Source organism: Portunus trituberculatus, chromosome 38 (assembly GCF_017591435.1).
Source record: "Portunus trituberculatus isolate SZX2019 chromosome 38, ASM1759143v1, whole genome shotgun sequence".
NCBI classification, from domain to species: Eukaryota; Metazoa; Arthropoda; class Malacostraca; order Decapoda; family Portunidae; genus Portunus; species Portunus trituberculatus.
Window position 1 is genome coordinate 34,864,802 of NC_059292.1, and position 16,741 is coordinate 34,881,542.

Genomic DNA, 16,741 nt, shown 5'->3' on the forward strand with positions numbered 1-16,741 from the left:
TTTAGAACTGAGACCACATTTAATTATATTATATGATACACACATGGAATGAATGGCTAAGTAAATGATATTCTATATATGAAATACTACATACCTAACTGCAAAATTTGCTTTCCTCCATTGGCTAAACATAATGACATGATTTGGAAGAATCAAACCAATGATATAATAAAGCTAATCACTCCATCCCTAACCATCGATAATTTTATGAGCGACATCCTAACCTTTCGTTTGTTACGTTCCTCTTACAAATCTCCGAGGTTGAAAATATTCTTGAGTACATATAGTATGTGATTTTTAGTATAACTACAACTACAATAATTTATATCTTCATAGCAGAACCCACAAATAGCTTCCCTTACCATCATATGAGATCCATTACACATGAGTAGTACGTATTTTCAAAACATTTTTACAATATCTGTACTGGGAATTATATGATGCCTTACTCTTGACATTGAGTACACACAAAAATTTGCTAAAATGTTTGTTATTGATGTGCATACCACACTTACCATAAACTTCAGGTATTGAAACACTTTTTGATATACCAAACATACGCTTACATTTTGACATAAAAGTTATTGACAGCAGGAGTTATCAAAACTGTGTATAACCTGTAAGCAGCCACAATATAGTAGTAGAAAGGTGTGATTCCCTCCAATACACAATCTGTTATGAGGCGGGTCACCAGCACTGACATAGACACCAAACAATAAGAAGACTCCCAAACTGTACACTGGGAGTCAACAAAGATCATAAGGGGCCAGTATGACGCGGGGCACGAGTAGATGTACATCATCACATCTCACATTATAATGGCGGTAGATTTACATGATTCATCTGTACATGTGCAAGAAGGCAATATTTACATCTGGACATGAGCATTACACGACATCCAAGCTACAAGACTAGTTCAGTCAGCTCTATGTACACTAGAATACAACGCCAATACAGCAAACCCAACCTGCTCGTGTGAGAGTTTGGAGTATCTTCTGTAAGCCTTTTGTAAAAAAAAAAAAAAAAAAAAAAAAAAAAAATAAATAAATAAATAAATAAATAAACAAATAGAAAAAAAATACAAATAAATAAATAAATAAAAAAGTAAATAAATAAATAAAAAGTAAAAGTTGCTACTTTATAAATTCCAAGCATCACCATTAATATGATCTATTGGCACACTGGAAAAAAAAAAAATAAATAAATAAAAAAAAAATAAAAAAAAAAAAAAATAAATAAATAAATAAAAAAAAAAAAGACTTAATTGTAAGCTCCCACAGGCACCACCTGATGATATGGTATGATATGGTAATACATTAGGAATACACAATATATAAAAAATTGTCATGTCTTTTTGTTTAAACAGTCATGGATAAGCTAACAATCAATTTAGTAATTCATTATCAATTATTTTTCTTTAACAGATACAAAAGTTTCAAGAGTTGTACCTAAAACTGTCTGACCAAAACTGGCAAGCTAAAATGTTTATGTTCCAATAGTAATAAAAGTATTAGTGAATGCTTATTTACATTCTCATGTGTCTCATACCTTACCATGCAGGATAGACTCATTATATCTGAAAACTACTCAATAGGTCAACTATTTTACTGTTTCTCACAGCTTAAACAGTGTATCAAGAAATTTGTGCTCTAAAAGAGGGGGAGAAAAAGAAATCGCTACTGTCTCTAACTAATGATCAGATTAGAGTAATATACTTGTGCTTTACTTATAAGTATTGAAAATGTTGACAAATAAGTCCTGCACTTGTTTCCAAACTCTCACACAGGCTGTCAGGAGACCTGGTGTTGCATCTCAGCTCACCATCAACACTGCTGTGAGCAATGTCACCACTTGGCACCTGGGACGGTAATAAAATACACTTGTATATGGATCTGTTCCATGAAAAAACTTTTAACGCTGAATGACAGAATATCAGAAATAGATAATGCATATAAAAAATATATTTTGACATCATAAAAAGATGCATAATCATATGAATACAGCATGAAAATCTGACACACGTTCAGTAAATTGATTGAATGCGTTCTTGTGTAAAGTGCGAACTGTTTGCTGAAAAAAACAGAAACTACACATAAGTTTTTGAGTGACATTTAATTTCTATAAGTCTGAGGAGGCTTGGTATCTTGAATGCATTTCACTTAGCAACCATCAAATCTGTTGCTTTCCATTGCATTTTATATTGAACTGGTACTTCATTACATTTTGATCCTTTGTTGTTCTTGTAGTACTTCAAGCTACATCCCATCTAATTATGCACCCTCTGTTCAGCTGTTTGCCTGAGGATAAGAGAAAACATATACATTTTATCATTAGCAAATAATAATATTCTTGTATACTTGAATTACAAATGTATGACTTTTGGAATGGAAAATCCTGTGTTGCTTTTAAGTAGGACCTCTGTATATTATATTCCTGCATTAATAAAAAAAAAAATATATTGTACAGCAAGAGTAATGTAATAACAATAAAATAAGGTACTGGCATAATTACTAACTTGTGTGATGATGGCAACTGACAAGATCCACATTTGACAACAAAGAATACTTGTCCTCTTTCCTCCTTTCCCATGTGTATAATGGTAGCATTCAGTTGTCCCCTTGGTGCCACAGTAGAGGCTCACTACAGTCTGTGTTAATCTTTCTGAAAAGGTAAATCACTCTTAATAATTCTGCAGTGACTAAGTTAAGAAGTAGAGATGATGTACTGGAGACATGAAAAGAATGTACATTGGAAAAGAGACCATATACAAGTGCAATACATGGGAAAGACTTCTGAACTCTCCAATCCTTATGAAAAAATAAGGACATTAAATAAAATATCAATGATGATACATTCAAGTATCATTTCAAATCAATAACACATCATATAAGAAGGATGAACATCAGAAAAGAGATCATACACAAATGCAGTGAGTGGATAGACTCATATGCTCCCCAACCACTTGTGAGGAAATAATGACATTATATAAAATGCTACTTATGATAAATGGAAGTCTCATTTTCAAACCAAAACCACTAATAATTACTCATTACTCATTTGAATACAATAAAGGTGTGGCATAAGTAATGAAATACATCTTTTGATAGACATACGTAGTAACATACTGAGGCACATTTGGAACAATTTACATCATCATGCACATGTTTCAAGAAGGAAACAAGTGTTTATAAAAAAGAGAAAGGCAATAAACTGCAAATGTCAACAAGAAACCTTTCCTCTAAATTTCCTGTTGCTCTCTTTATTACTGTTTGTCTTTTCCTAACATTAAGAACATTTTACAAATCAGCTTTCATGGAAACATACATAAAATGGTTAATTTTGTCTATCAAGACAACAAAACTGTTCAAGAGACTTCCATATGTAAAATAAATGTCTAAACAATTACATGTATATTGCAAATAATCATGGAAGAAAATGCTGCAGAACAATGTTGTCTTTTTTTAAGACAACATTAGGAAAAGAAAAAAATTTTCATATTAACAGGAGAAATTCAGTTGCACTGAAAAGGTTAAAATTTCATGTCTCCTTCCATTGTTCAAGGGATGGGAAAAAAGTACCTACGGTCATAGTGGGGTTTCCTTCTTGAGTGGCAAGCCATTGGGTCTGGCTGGTGGTGGTCTGGGTCGGCCACTGAGACCATTCCTGAGCAGGTGGGCGGCCTTGGCATGGGCGGCCTTAAGGCTTGGGTTGGTGACAATGCCATTGCGACGTGGCCGTGGCTCGGGGGAACGAGTGCCCAGAATGATGCGCATGTGCTGGTCCTGGGTGAAGGTGAACCCAGAGGAGCCTGGTGATCCTGCCCCTGTGACTCCCGGAACATTGACCCCAACATTAGGTATGTTTTCCAGGCCAGGCACTCCACCACTTCCCCCTCTCCCTCCGCCTCCGCCTCCACCTCCACCTCCTCCTCCTCCAGATCGACGCCCAACCTGAAAATACAGTTTGCAATTAGAATTACTATAGTGAAAAGGGTGTGACTCACTGTTAGTAAAATAAAGATAATTCAAAAATTGGTTTAGGCACTGAAGAGAATGAGTGCCACATGATAGGATGCAAAATGTTATATCAAATGTAATTTGTGAAAAAAATTCAACAGTTTTCTATGAAAAACAAAATCTTGAACTGATTTCCTACTCTAAATATGAGAGAGAGTACAGTTATAGTCACAAGTCAAGAACATGTACAATAAATCACCTCAGCAGGGATGCTGACAGGCGGTGCTGAGGGTCTTGGTGCACGTGCTGCTGGGTGCTGCAGAGGAACTGTGTAGTCATCTTCTAAAACTGCTAGTGAATGCAGGTTCCTCCCTCCACCAGGACCATCACTGAGCGGTGACAGTGGTGGAGAAGCATAGATTGGTGATGCTGGCTCATCCAGAGGGGTGAGGGCTGGCTGGGGTGGCGGTGGTGGATGGCGGCGGCCTCGGCCACGGCCACACTGCTGGAGCTGTTGAGTGAAACTTAAAATTGGAGACATGGCTGATACTGGTGGTGCCGATGGTGCAGGTGGCGGCAGAGGCTGCTGCTGGTGTTGTAGGAGGTGGGCCTCACGGGGAGTGGGGGCCCTAGGGCCACCTGAGGAACGGGTGGAGGTGGTGAGATTCCCAGACGATTTGGAAGAAGAATGTTGTCCTAGAGAAGCAACAGATCGACGCTTTTCAAAGGTTGACTCTGGACTCTCGGCAGGTGAGGCAGCCAGGCCTGGGCACAGCATAGCTGAGCAAGGCTTTGTGTCTGTTGTGGAACCCGACCCCATTGAGGATGCTGCCAAGCGAGAAGCACCTCCCTGCTGTTGTTGCTGCATGACCATGCTCTCCTCCAGCATGCGGGCAAGATGTATATGGCCACCTTTTAAGGCCACCTTGATTGCAGTGCGACCACATCGGTCTGAGTGTGCTGGGTTAGCACCATACTGCAGGAGAGCTGCAACACTGTCCTCATGGCCTTCTTGTGCTGCTATACTTAGTGCTGTTGCTCCCTGAGAGCAAGTGTGATCAACTGTGGCACCTCTTTCTAGTAATAATCTGACTACTTCTGCATGACCCTGCCAGGCAGCACTTTGTAGAGGTGTCCTGCGTTCCTTGTCCACAGCATCAACATGGGCGCCACCATCAAGAAGCAGAGCCACCATGCAAGTATGGCCCTGCCAGGCTGTGACATGCAGAGGAGTGCGTCCCTCCAAATCTGTACTTTCCACATTTGCATTATTTTCCATCAAAAACTTTGCCATCTCAAGTCTATTTTCCAGTGCCAAGAGATAGAGTGTTGAGCGACCATCTGCATCTTTATAATGGAGATCAGCTCCTCTGCACAAAAGGAGATGTACAACATCCTTGTGTCCTTCTAAGGCTGCCACACGAAGGGCAGACCGCCCGTCATGGCTAGTGTGGTCAATGTTTGCCCCGGCATCAAGCAGTGCGGCCACCACAGCTGTGTGGCCTTCCTGGGCTGCCAGCACCAGGGCGTGCTTGCCATCATTGTCCACTTCATTGACTCGGGCACCTGCCTCAAGCAGGGCCTCACACACACCACAGTGGCCCTCAAATGCAGCATAATGCAGTGGTGTCCAACCAGCATTGTCTCTGTGCGTTTCATCTAAGCCTCTGTCAAGCAGTAACCTCACAGTTTCCTGGAAGTGACAAGAAATCATATTAGCTCAATGAAAGTCTTAATTTTCAGCTAAGAACTATTTACATATCTAGTTGTGGAAATTGAAAAGTAAATACCATGCAACAAATAAATCTGGTTCAAACACAGTTCCTTAACATTTTGGGTCCATCACACCTGTTCACACTCATTACACAAGAACCATTTCTAAACCTCTCTTGGGATATAAAAAAGCACTACCTGGGAGCCTTGTGCTGCTGCTACACTCAACACTGTGCGTCCTTCAGCATCAATGTGATCAACGTAGCACCCCCAGAAGAGGAGTCGCTCCACCACAGCTGCATGCCCCATGGAGGCAGCTGCCAGCAAAGGGGTGCGGCCTGAACGGTCCACGTGGTCAACGTCTCCTTCATATTCTAACAATAATTCACAGACCTCCCTGCAGGGATAAAGGATGGGATATTTCTTTTATTGTTATTTATCATTATCTTTTTCTAATGTAAGAAGAGCACAAGCCAATGACAACAAAAAGAGAGGAAAAAAAGCCCACTGAAGTGCTAGTCCCAAAACAAAGGTCAAAAGTGCCATCCAAGTCACTACAGTTTTTATGCCCATTATGAATGATGTGTAGACTACATCTTATGTGGGTGCACACTTGTCCATACTTAACCCATGACCTTGAGGACATCTACTTGTTTCTTGTGTGTGTGAGTGAGGAGTGTTTTCAGGAGTGGATTAGTTTACTTGAGATCAACTGAGGAGAAGAAAGCGAGAGTGAAATATGAACTTTACTGAGAGAGGTGGAATGAGGTGATGAGGTGTTTTTGATGGTTTGAGGATGGTGAGTGTGTCTCAGTGTGAGTAAGAGATCTGGGAGTAGGTGATAGAAGTAAAGACATTCAAACTTGGAATTAAGAATGATTCGTGAGCAATGTATACTTTACTGCAAACCATATTTATTGTCCTGTACTACAATCACTTTCTCTACAAGTCAGACAAAAAACATTTACACAAAATAAAACAAGTCCTCACGTGTGTCCTTCGAAGGCTGCTACAAGGAGAGGTGTGAGGCCATCATGATCCTGGTGGTCGACCTTGGCGCCCAGCTCCAGAAGGGTGGTCACCACGCTGGTGTGTCCCTCACTGGCTGGAACACACAGTGCTGCCACACTCAGTGCTGTCCTCCCATCAACGTCCTCGTGGTTCACATCAGCACCTGCCTCTAACAACGCCTCCACAATTTCTGAGTGCCCCATGTAAGCTGCTGCAATGAGTGGTGTGCGTCCCTCACTGTCTGCCCGGTTCACGTCAGCACCGTGGCGTAGGAGGGCAGCCACCACATCCTCATGGCCGCCCCAAGCAGCAGCCCTCAGTGCTGTGCGGCCATCAGCATCGGCCAAGTCTACCTGTGCACCACCAATCAGCAGTGCATTGACCACCCCACTGTGTCCACCCCAGGCTGCTGACCTAAGAGCCGTCCAGCCATCAGCATCGGCATGATCAGGATCAGCACCAGCTGACAGCAGTGTGGCCACCACCTCAGCATGGCCATGACGAGCTGCCAGATTCAAAGGTGTCTGGCCAGCTCGATCCTGAAGGCCATGGAAAGCTCCTCGTTCTAGGAGGAGGCGCACCAGAGAGGTGTCACCCTGGTGGGATGCACTGTGCAGCAAGGAACGGCCAGAGCTGTCCACCTGGTCCACTGGTCCGCCACGCAGGTAAGGGTACAGGGGATCCTCACGGTGGCGTCGCCTTCGTCGCTCCCGCCGTCGACTACTACTACTGCTGTGCTCACTGCTGTGCCTACCTCCAGTGCTGCTGTGCCGGCCCCCAGTGCTTTGCCGACCCCCAGTGCTCTGTCGACCACCAGTGCTCTGCCGGCCACCGGTGCTCTGCCTGCCATCGGTGCTTTGACAGCTGCCAGTGCCTATGCCACCGTCGATACTCCGTCCACCCACAGAACTACCGTTAACAAATTCTCCCGGCAGGGGAACCATTGTCACATATTCCCCATCCTTTTCCTTTTCCTCTTTGTCTACTTTTTCACCTGACTCTTCTGTTTCTGCCTCAATTTTCTTTTCTGGCTCATCTTGTTCATTCCCTGCAGTGCAAACTTCCTCTAATTTGATGTTATCAACTGCACTCACTATTTCATCAGTCTTGGCTTTGGCTTCATCATCTGGCACGTATCCCTCCTTACGACATTCTTCTTGCAGCTTCTTAGATTCATGTGTGTCATCCTGGGCCTCTTCATCTTCCTGTTCTAACTCCTCATAACGAATTTCTGTTGGAGGTCCTTCATCTTCCCCACCTTCCTCAGCCTCATCTTCCTCCTCGTCATCATCTTCATCATCATCCTCATCCTCTTCCTCCTGAGGATGATCATCTGGCAGGGCAGCACCGGCCTCTTGCAGAATCCTCAGGGCACGAGGATCTCGGGGAGGAGGAAGATCATGACAGAGGTTAAGGGGAACCCCACAAATCACCATCCATAGGGGTAGGTGGTGTTGCTCCAGGGGCGGCTCAAGGTGCATGCGGGAGAGGTGGAGAGCCAGCTGGTGGACCTGCGTCAGGGAGAGAGTTGGGGCTTTGATTGAGAGACTCATGGCCAGCATGGCGTGCCCGTCAGCCACGTCCACCAGGTACTTCTGTGTGCAGTGCTTCACGTCCAGCAGCCACTCGGCGAAGCTATGGTGGAACAGAAGCACCTGCTGGTCATGTTCTGGAGCCAGCACCCGCATCAGCAGAGACCATCGTTTGTTCCAGTCTTCGTCAGATAGTGACGGGAAGCGTGTCTCAACAGCTTCTCGCAACTCTTTTGATGTGAGCGGTGCACGGGCAGCAAGAATGACAGCTAGAAGTGGAGCCACACGCTGGAAGTGCCGGCGAGGGTACAGTCGCTGACACAGCCACAGGTACAGGCCATTGAGAGTGCCGGGAATGTGGCGGATCTCACGCAGTGTCACCCAGCCATCTGCCACGCCATCCAGGACTCGCTCCAAGTACAAGAAGCAGCCATTGCTTTTGATATGCAGTTGGTTGAGCATCTCTGCTGTCTCTCGGGATAGGTGGTGCCTGAGAGCTGGCTCACGATCCAGGCGGCACAAGATGTACTGCTGCACGTCTCGCACCACATGGCCACGCCGCAGGTCATCCAGAGCAACCTTGCGGAAGCCAGCAAACTGTCGGATGATGGTGCGTGAAGTACGGCGAGCAGTGACCACCAGCAGCAGCCACTGGGGCAGCAGGTGATGGTGAGTGGCCAGCAGCTCGGCAATGGTGCGCGACGGGCCCTTGTTCCCTGTGTCTACAGAGCCGCCATCCCGTGGGGTGGCCGCCAGGGGAGCCTGCAAGTCTGTCTCATCAATGCTGTCCACCACCAGCAGCAATGTGCGGTCTGGCTGGTCCAACTCCAGCAAGGGGAAAATAATAGAGCGTCGAAAAGCCTCGTCAGGATTGGTATGGAGGGCGCGGGGCTCAAGGGCAGCACACACCTCAGGGGTCTCAGTCTTAGTGCTGTAGCCAGGCAGCAGTGGTGATGTCTCCAGCTGAAGTACCAGAGACTGGATAAAGCAGCCCACACTGAGGGAGGCAGCCAGGTGGGCATGGCACATGTGGTGGGCCAGCAGCCGGGCGTGGAGAGCCGAGGCATGGCGGCCATGGGAGGCAGAGGGTGTCACCAGCTCGGTGCAGAGGGCAGTCTTGCCAGTGCCTGGACCGCCTACCAGCAGGGCTCCGCAGGTCTTGGCTGCTGGCCTCTGCTCCAGGCACGCCCACAGCTTTGCCCACGCCCACTCGCGACACAGGAAGCGCCGCCCCGGCAAGCTGCTGTCGGCAGCCATGGCGGGGGCGGACGCGGGGCGGGCGTGGGCGGTGGTGAGAGCTTAAGGTACGTCCTGAAGGCAGCTCATCTCGGCCCTCGGTAATTGCCTCGTCCCCGTCCCCGCCAGCAGTCCATCATCACCTGCAACAAAAGTGAAATGATGTCACCTCAATGCCACTTTCTTTATACTTGATTTGATTAGATTTATAATAAATAAATTCAATAGATGATGAAATCACATGATAAACATGTGATACATATACGATGTCACCTAAATAACAAGATACACATGTGAAAAAATTCTTATAAACTATAGCCTACATATACATCTTGTTCTCAGTCTATGTAGAAACAGACACTTCTCCAATGATAACACCAAAGTGACACTATTTCCCAGCAGCTCAGTTGAGTTCCCATTACAACCCTCAACACCACCATTAATTAACTCTCATAACAGGCAAAGCAGCAAAGTGCATAATCATGAGGCAGGAATCACTAAAGATAAACTTTTCCCTGAGAATGAATTCTCTTAGGGAGGAGGCAAGTTAAAGACCTCCAAAGTCCAGCACTGAATGAGCCTCCCACCTTTAGGCAGCAGCATGAGGGAGGTGATCTTTATCAGCACTCACCATAACAATTCCTGGTGTTGGTGGGATAAAGGGAGTCTTGCCATAAACCTCAACAAACAATGTGTGTGTGTGTGTGTGTGTGTGTGTGTGTGTGTGTGTGTGTGTGTGTGTGTGTGTGTGTGTGTGTGTGTGTGTGTGTGTGTGTGTGTGTGTGTGTGTGTGTGTGTGTGTGTGTGTGTGTGTGTGTGTGTGTGTGTGTGTGTGTGTTGGTTGAGACAGAGCGAAAACAATTAGGAAGGAAAGGAGGACATGAAAGGATGAGAAGGCCAAAGAAACAATGTGTATACGTGTGGGAATATATTGTTTGATGTAGACAGCAACAGGAAATAGGCAAAAGAGGAGGAGGGCAAGGAAGGGTGAGGAGGCCAAGAAACAGTGTGTGTGTGTGTGTGTGTGTGTGTGTGTGTGTGTGTGTGTGTGTGTGTGTGTGTGTGTGTGTGTGTGTGTGTGTGTGTGTGTGTGTGTGTGTGTGTGTAATTCACCACAGTCGTCTGCTGGTCACCCAGCCAGTCTTCCCCATTACGGAGCAAACTCAGAGCTCATAGACCGATCTTCGGGTAGGACTGAGCCCACACACACACACACACACACACGTGTGTGTGTGTGTGTGTGTGTGTGTGTGTGTGTGTGTGTGTGTGTGTGTAAAGAGCTGCAGGAAATAGACAGAATGGGAGGAGGACAGTGAAGGGTGAAGAGGCAAACCACTGCTGTGACCTGAAGCAGTGAGGTAATGGCAAGTACACAGGTACCACAGGTGTAGCTACAGTAGATGACAGAGCTTACCTTCACTCCCTCCCTCACTTGACACCTTGCTGCCACCACCACCACCACCACACCATAAACTTAAGTAACCTCATCACCATCACCATTACCTTATTTATAAAGACACAAGCTAAAATCAAAGTTGACTTATTCACCAACACTGAACAAAGTAAGTTATTCAGCATCAACTCCAATTTGTATGGGATCACATGGCTAAGTAAGTTTATTGACCACAAAGACAGCAAGGTGTTCAGTTCCTCCAGCAGACACACCTGACCCTCCACTTTCACACAGACCAGCAAAGAAAAGCAGCAAGACGAGACAGACAATACAAGACAAGATGGCCACAGCTGGATGCCTCCTCACTAGGCTGCACACACGATGCCTGGAAATCCCTGTCCATTTGTCTCCATGCCATCCCCAGCCAGCAGGTGAGGGTTTCCTAGAATCTTTAAACATTGGTACTTCTTTCCTTCCACTAGGAAAGCAATGAGTAATCCTTAAGAGAAAGTACATTATATAGTAGTGTGCAAGTTCTGTAACCTCCGGCCATCATATCAGAGTTCCCTAGGATTATCAGATGTTTGTAAGTATACTTCTTTCCACTTAAAAAACATAAGAGTCATCCTTAAGAGAAAGTGCATTATGTAGTATGTATTGTGTACGTCCTCCAGGTAACGGGGGGTTTAATAATCCGGGTCTTGGCCTCTATCACTCAATCAGCCAGCGCCTATCATCACCAACAATTAAGAAACCTGCCTGGCCCACTTAGCAGGGCTGGTGCTCAGCCAATCACCACAATGCGGCAGGTAATTACCCGAGAGGAGACGCCAAACGGGGTGTACAATGAGTCATCACATCCAGCACGGCAGTTAGCGAGGCATTGCGTTGAGCCTTATTAACTAGAGATAATAATAAATAGCTTGTTAGGCGGTAATTACCAAGTATTGACAGTCTGGTTTGGGCAATTATCACCTAACCAGCCAGCCAGTTCGCCAGTTACCATCCCCAGCCATGACAGGCCTTGCAGATCCTGAGTATGGTACAAATGGTCCTCTTCTAGAGATGCAATTGACTGTAACAAGTTCTCTGGATGCAAGTCGGGGAGAAACAACCTTGTTCCTTTCACTGAGTGCATTGCTGAGGTTTAAAATGAAGGTGGTTTGCTCAATAGAATCACTAACTCGAAAAGAAAGAAAACATAAAAATAGGTTCTCAGGGTATCAGTGGAACCAAACCATTGCTTCTTTTACTAAACGCAATACTGAGGCTTAAATGTGATCAAATATTTGGTCAATACATTATAATAAATATTCAGAGCCATTCCTTCCCTTCAGCATCCATAACTAAATATCCAGATTTTTCTACTACATTTGCATATATTTCTCTCCCCTTGGTTTACCCTCCCACACTCCCACACAGACGTACAGGCACACAAACACACACATCCCTATCTTATTTGTCTAACCCGCCCACACACACACACACACACACACACACACACACACACACACACACACACACACACACACACATCCCTCGCCCCTCACATCCTCCTCCTACACACAGACACAAACCACTCCACCAGACACACACACACACACACACACACACACACACACACACACACACACACACACACACACACACACACCTTTACGTGCGCTCATCCAACATTAAATCAACGTTTACGTGCGCTCATCCAACATTAAATCAACGTAACAACGACACACACGCAACCTTTTCCCACACACACACACACACACACACACACACACACACACACACACACACACACAGAAATATGGAAAAGAAAACGTGTGCATTGAAGGTCACTGCAGACAAATACAGTCAGATAGCGTCACCCTCACTCACTATTCACGTCTCTCTCTCTCTCTCTCTCTGCTCAAGTGACACTGCTACACCTGCGCGCCAAGCAACTATCATCTGCCAAGGTGATTCAATGACAGATGATTCCAAAGACAACCTGAGAGTTATGTGGGTGTTCTCTCTCTCTCTCTCTCTCTCTCTCTCTCTCTCTCTCTCTCTCTCTCTCTCTCTCTCTCTCTCTCACAGTTTAAAGCGCATGTTTCATTTTCTATATGCCTTTAGGTTCATCTCTCTCTCTCTCTCTCTCTCTCTCTCTCTCTCTCTCTCTCTCTCTCTCTCTCATGCAAAAGGTTATAAAAAAAGAGCTCTGAATATCAACAAAAGAATATCATCTAACAATAAATAAATAAATAGATACAAACTATACAAAATAAAAAAACAAAACACACACACAAACACACACACATACACACACACACACACACACACACACACACACACACACACACACACACTATGTATACGTATGAAAACTTTTATAAATGAATTGCCAGAATAATTCGAATTAATACAAACTATACAACAAAATCAAAACCCTTTTATCAACCAACTGTAATAGTCTTTGTTTCTCTTCCCCATCATGGTTAATATATTACACTCGTTCCTCCTCCTCCTCCTCCGCCACCTCTCTCTCAGTGCGTCACCTAACATTACCACCGGGATGGATAGGAGGGAGGGAGGGAGGGAGGGAGGGAGGGAGGAAAGAAAGAAAGAAAGAAAGAAAGAAAGAAAGAAAGAAAGAAAGAAAGAAAGAAAGAAAGAAAGAAAGAAGGAGGGAGGGAGGGAGGGAGGGAGGGAGGGAGGGAGGGAGAAAGAAAGAAAGAAAGAAAGAAAGAAAGAAAGAAAGAAAGAAAGAAAGAAAAAGACAGAACGGAAGGAAGGAAGGGACGAGTAGGGAGAAAAAGAAAGAACGAAAGAAGGAAAAAGACAGACAAAAAGAAAAAGGAAGGAAGGAAGGAAGGAAAGGAAACGAAAGGAAGGAAAGAAAGAAAGAAAGAAAGAAAGAAAGAAAGAAAGAAAGAAAGAAGGAAGGAAGGAAGGAAAGGAAAGGAAAGGAAAGGAAAGGAAAGGAAAGGAAAGGAAGGAAGGAAGGAAGGAAGGAAGGAAGGAAGGACAACGCTATCACACGAGAAGGAACACCTGGGAATACATCTAGCAGCTCGCTCCAACAATTCCATTCAATCAATCTAAAATGGCGTGTATTGCATTATAATCTTGGCCGTCTCTTTAAGGAAAATATTTACACAGAAGGCAGGTGTAAATGTCTGTTCGCCTTGTTTTCCTTTGCCTTGTTTGCAGTGATCTCAACACTTATTCAGAACATTTTCAAAGTGGCGGGAAGAACGAGAGAGAGAGAGAGAGAGAGAGAGAGAGAGAGAGAGAGAGAGAGAGAGAGAGAGAGAGAGAGAGAGAGAGAGAGAGAGAGAGAGAGGAGAGAGGAGAGGAGAGAGAGGAGAGGAGGGAGAGGAGAGGAGAGGAGAGGAGAGGAGAGAAAGAAAAGAAAAGAGGAGAGAAAAGAAAAGAAAAGAAAAGAAAAGAAAAGAAAAGAGGAGAGGAGAGGAGAGGAGAGGAGAGCAGAACAGAACAGACAACAAAGAGCAAACAGGAAAGAGGAAAGAACAGAGAGCAGAGAACAAGAAAAAAAGAAAAAAAAGAAAGAAAAAAAAGACGTTAAATACCAGATCCCACACTGAAAAATAAAGAGAGAAAAGAAAAAAAAAAAATCAAAACAACTTCCACACATCACATTTCACCATCAGAGGTAACAGACAATGACGGCAACGCACACACACACACACACACACACACACACACACACACACACACACACACACACACACACACACACACACACACACACACGGGATGAACCGCTACACGTAAAATACATACGCCAAATGTTAAAAAAAAAAGTTAAAAATAAAAAAAAAATATATACATATGCATATTTGATTAAAAACCTGATAATTTCTAACGGAAACTTATTTTTATCTCGATTTTTTTTTCATGGTTTCCGCTTTTAGTTTGATGAGAGAGAGAGAGAGAGAGAGAGAGAGAGAGAGAGAGAGAGAGAGAGAGAGAGAGAGAGAGAGAGAGAGAGAGAGAGAGAGAAAATATTTAGTGGATTGGACATTTGAGGAGGAGAAAGAGGAGGAGGAGGAGGAGGAAAAGAAAAAAAGAAAAGAAAAGAAAAGAAAGAAAGAAAAGAGAAAGAAAAGAGAAAAGAGAAAGAGGATGAAGGACAAAAAAAAAAAAAAAAAAAAAAAAAAAAAAAAACGAAGACGAGGATGAGAAGAGGAACGAGAAAAAGAAGAAGAAAAAAATAAGAAATTATCCTGTTCTTAATTCGCTTGTCACCGCAACACTCCCCGAGGAAGAGAAACGAGAGAATAATACAAAGAAGAAGAAGAAGAAGAAGAAGAAGAAGAAGAAGAAGAAGAAGAAGAAGAAGAAGAAGAAGAAAAAGAAGAAGAAAACAGTTAAGGATGAGGAAAGGCAGAGAGGAAGTGGACGAGGCTGGGATGTGCTAAGAGTAGGAGTGAGTGGAAAGACTGTCAAAGGGAGTGGATGGAGATGGAAGTGGGTGGAATGAGTGAAGAGGCCGAGGAAAGGAGTGGACGGTGCTGGAAGTGGATGGGGCTGTGGAGTGAGTGGAAAAGCTGTCAAAGGAACTGAATGGGATTGGAAGTCGGTGGAATGAGTAGAGAGGTTGATAAAGGAACTGGATGAGGATGGAATGAGTGGAGAGGCTGAGATAGGAAATGGATGGGACTGGAAGTGGGTGGAAAGAGTGGAAAAAGGCTGAGAAAGGAGATGGATGGGGCTGTGGAGTGAGTGAAGAGGCTATGAAAGGGAGTGGATGAGAGTGAAAGTGGATGGAATGAGTAGATAGGCTGATATAAGAAGTGGAGAGGCTGTGAAAGGGAGTGGATGGAATGAGTGGAGAGGCTGTGAAAGGGAGTGGATGGGGCTGAAACTGGGTGGAATGAGTAGAGAGGCTGATAAGAAAAGTGTATGGGGCTGGAATGAGTGGAGAGGCTGAGAAAGGGAGTGGATAGGGCTGTGGAGTGAGTGGATGAGTGGATGAGGGTGGAAGTGGATGGAATGAGTAGAGAGACTGATATAGGAAGTGGAGAGGCTTTGAATGGGAGTGAATAAGGCCTCGAAGTGGGTGGAATGAGTGGAGAGGCCGATATAGGAAGTGGATGAGGATGAAATGAGTGGAAAGGTTGAGAAAGGAAGTGGATGAAAATGGAAGTCGGTGAAATAAGTGGAGAGGCTGAAAAAGGAGGTGGAATGGGGCTGTGGAGTGAGTGGAGACGCTGTGAAAGGGAGTGGATGAGGGCCAGAAGTGGATGGAATAAGTGGAGAGGGGATGAGATAGGAAGTGGATGGGGGCTGTGGAATGAGTGGCAAGACTGTGAAAGGGAATTGATGGGACTAAGAAAGGGATTAAAACTTTCTAATGTGGTCATAAAGAAATAGGAAACAAAATAAAGATAGGAAAAAAAAAAAAAAGAACTAATTATGAAAAAAATGATAGATGAAACAAATAAAAATAAATTACAGTTCAAATTGAAAAGAAAGAATAAAAAAAAAGCAAACGTAATAAATAAAATAAAAATGATGAATTAATAAACTGGCTGAGATTTGAATGTACTAATTGGAAGTGAGGGGAAAGAAAAAGGATGTGTGTGTGTGTGTGTGTGTGTGTGTGTGTGTGTGTGTGTGTGTGTGTGTGTGTGTGTGTGTGTGTGTGTGTGTGTGTGTGTGTGTGTGTGTGTGTGTGTGTGTGTGTGTGTGTGTGTGTGTGTGTGTGTGTGTGTGTGTGATGTGATTGATTGATTGATTGAGTTCTATCTTAAAAAAAAACAAGATAAAATAGACGAACTGACAGACAGATAAACAGACAGACAAACAAACAAATAGAAACTTAGACATATAGATAGACATACTGGCACATGCTGACAGACAAACAAAGATAGATAGATAGATAGATAAAGAGATAA

General features: G+C 44.2%; 1 protein-coding gene across 2 annotated transcripts in view; it reads right to left on the reverse strand.

The window, feature by feature from the left end:
* Window positions 1–2,522: 2,522 nt before the first annotated feature.
* Window positions 2,523–16,741, reverse strand: part of LOC123514544 (ankyrin repeat domain-containing protein 50-like) — a 95,320-nt gene continuing 81,101 nt past the window's right edge. For both annotated transcript variants that reach the window (XM_045272468.1, XM_045272469.1), the window contains 5 exons: window positions 6,660–9,591; window positions 5,868–6,066; window positions 4,216–5,649; window positions 3,583–3,950; window positions 2,523–2,661 (listed from right to left, as the gene is read on the reverse strand). In XM_045272468.1, coding sequence (XP_045128403.1) covers window positions 3,585–3,950; window positions 4,216–5,649; window positions 5,868–6,066; window positions 6,660–9,469 — 4,809 coding nt within the window. In that variant the 5' untranslated portion in view covers window positions 9,470–9,591 and the 3' untranslated portion in view covers window positions 2,523–2,661; window positions 3,583–3,584. The remainder of the gene's footprint in view (window positions 2,662–3,582; window positions 3,951–4,215; window positions 5,650–5,867; window positions 6,067–6,659; window positions 9,592–16,741) is intronic.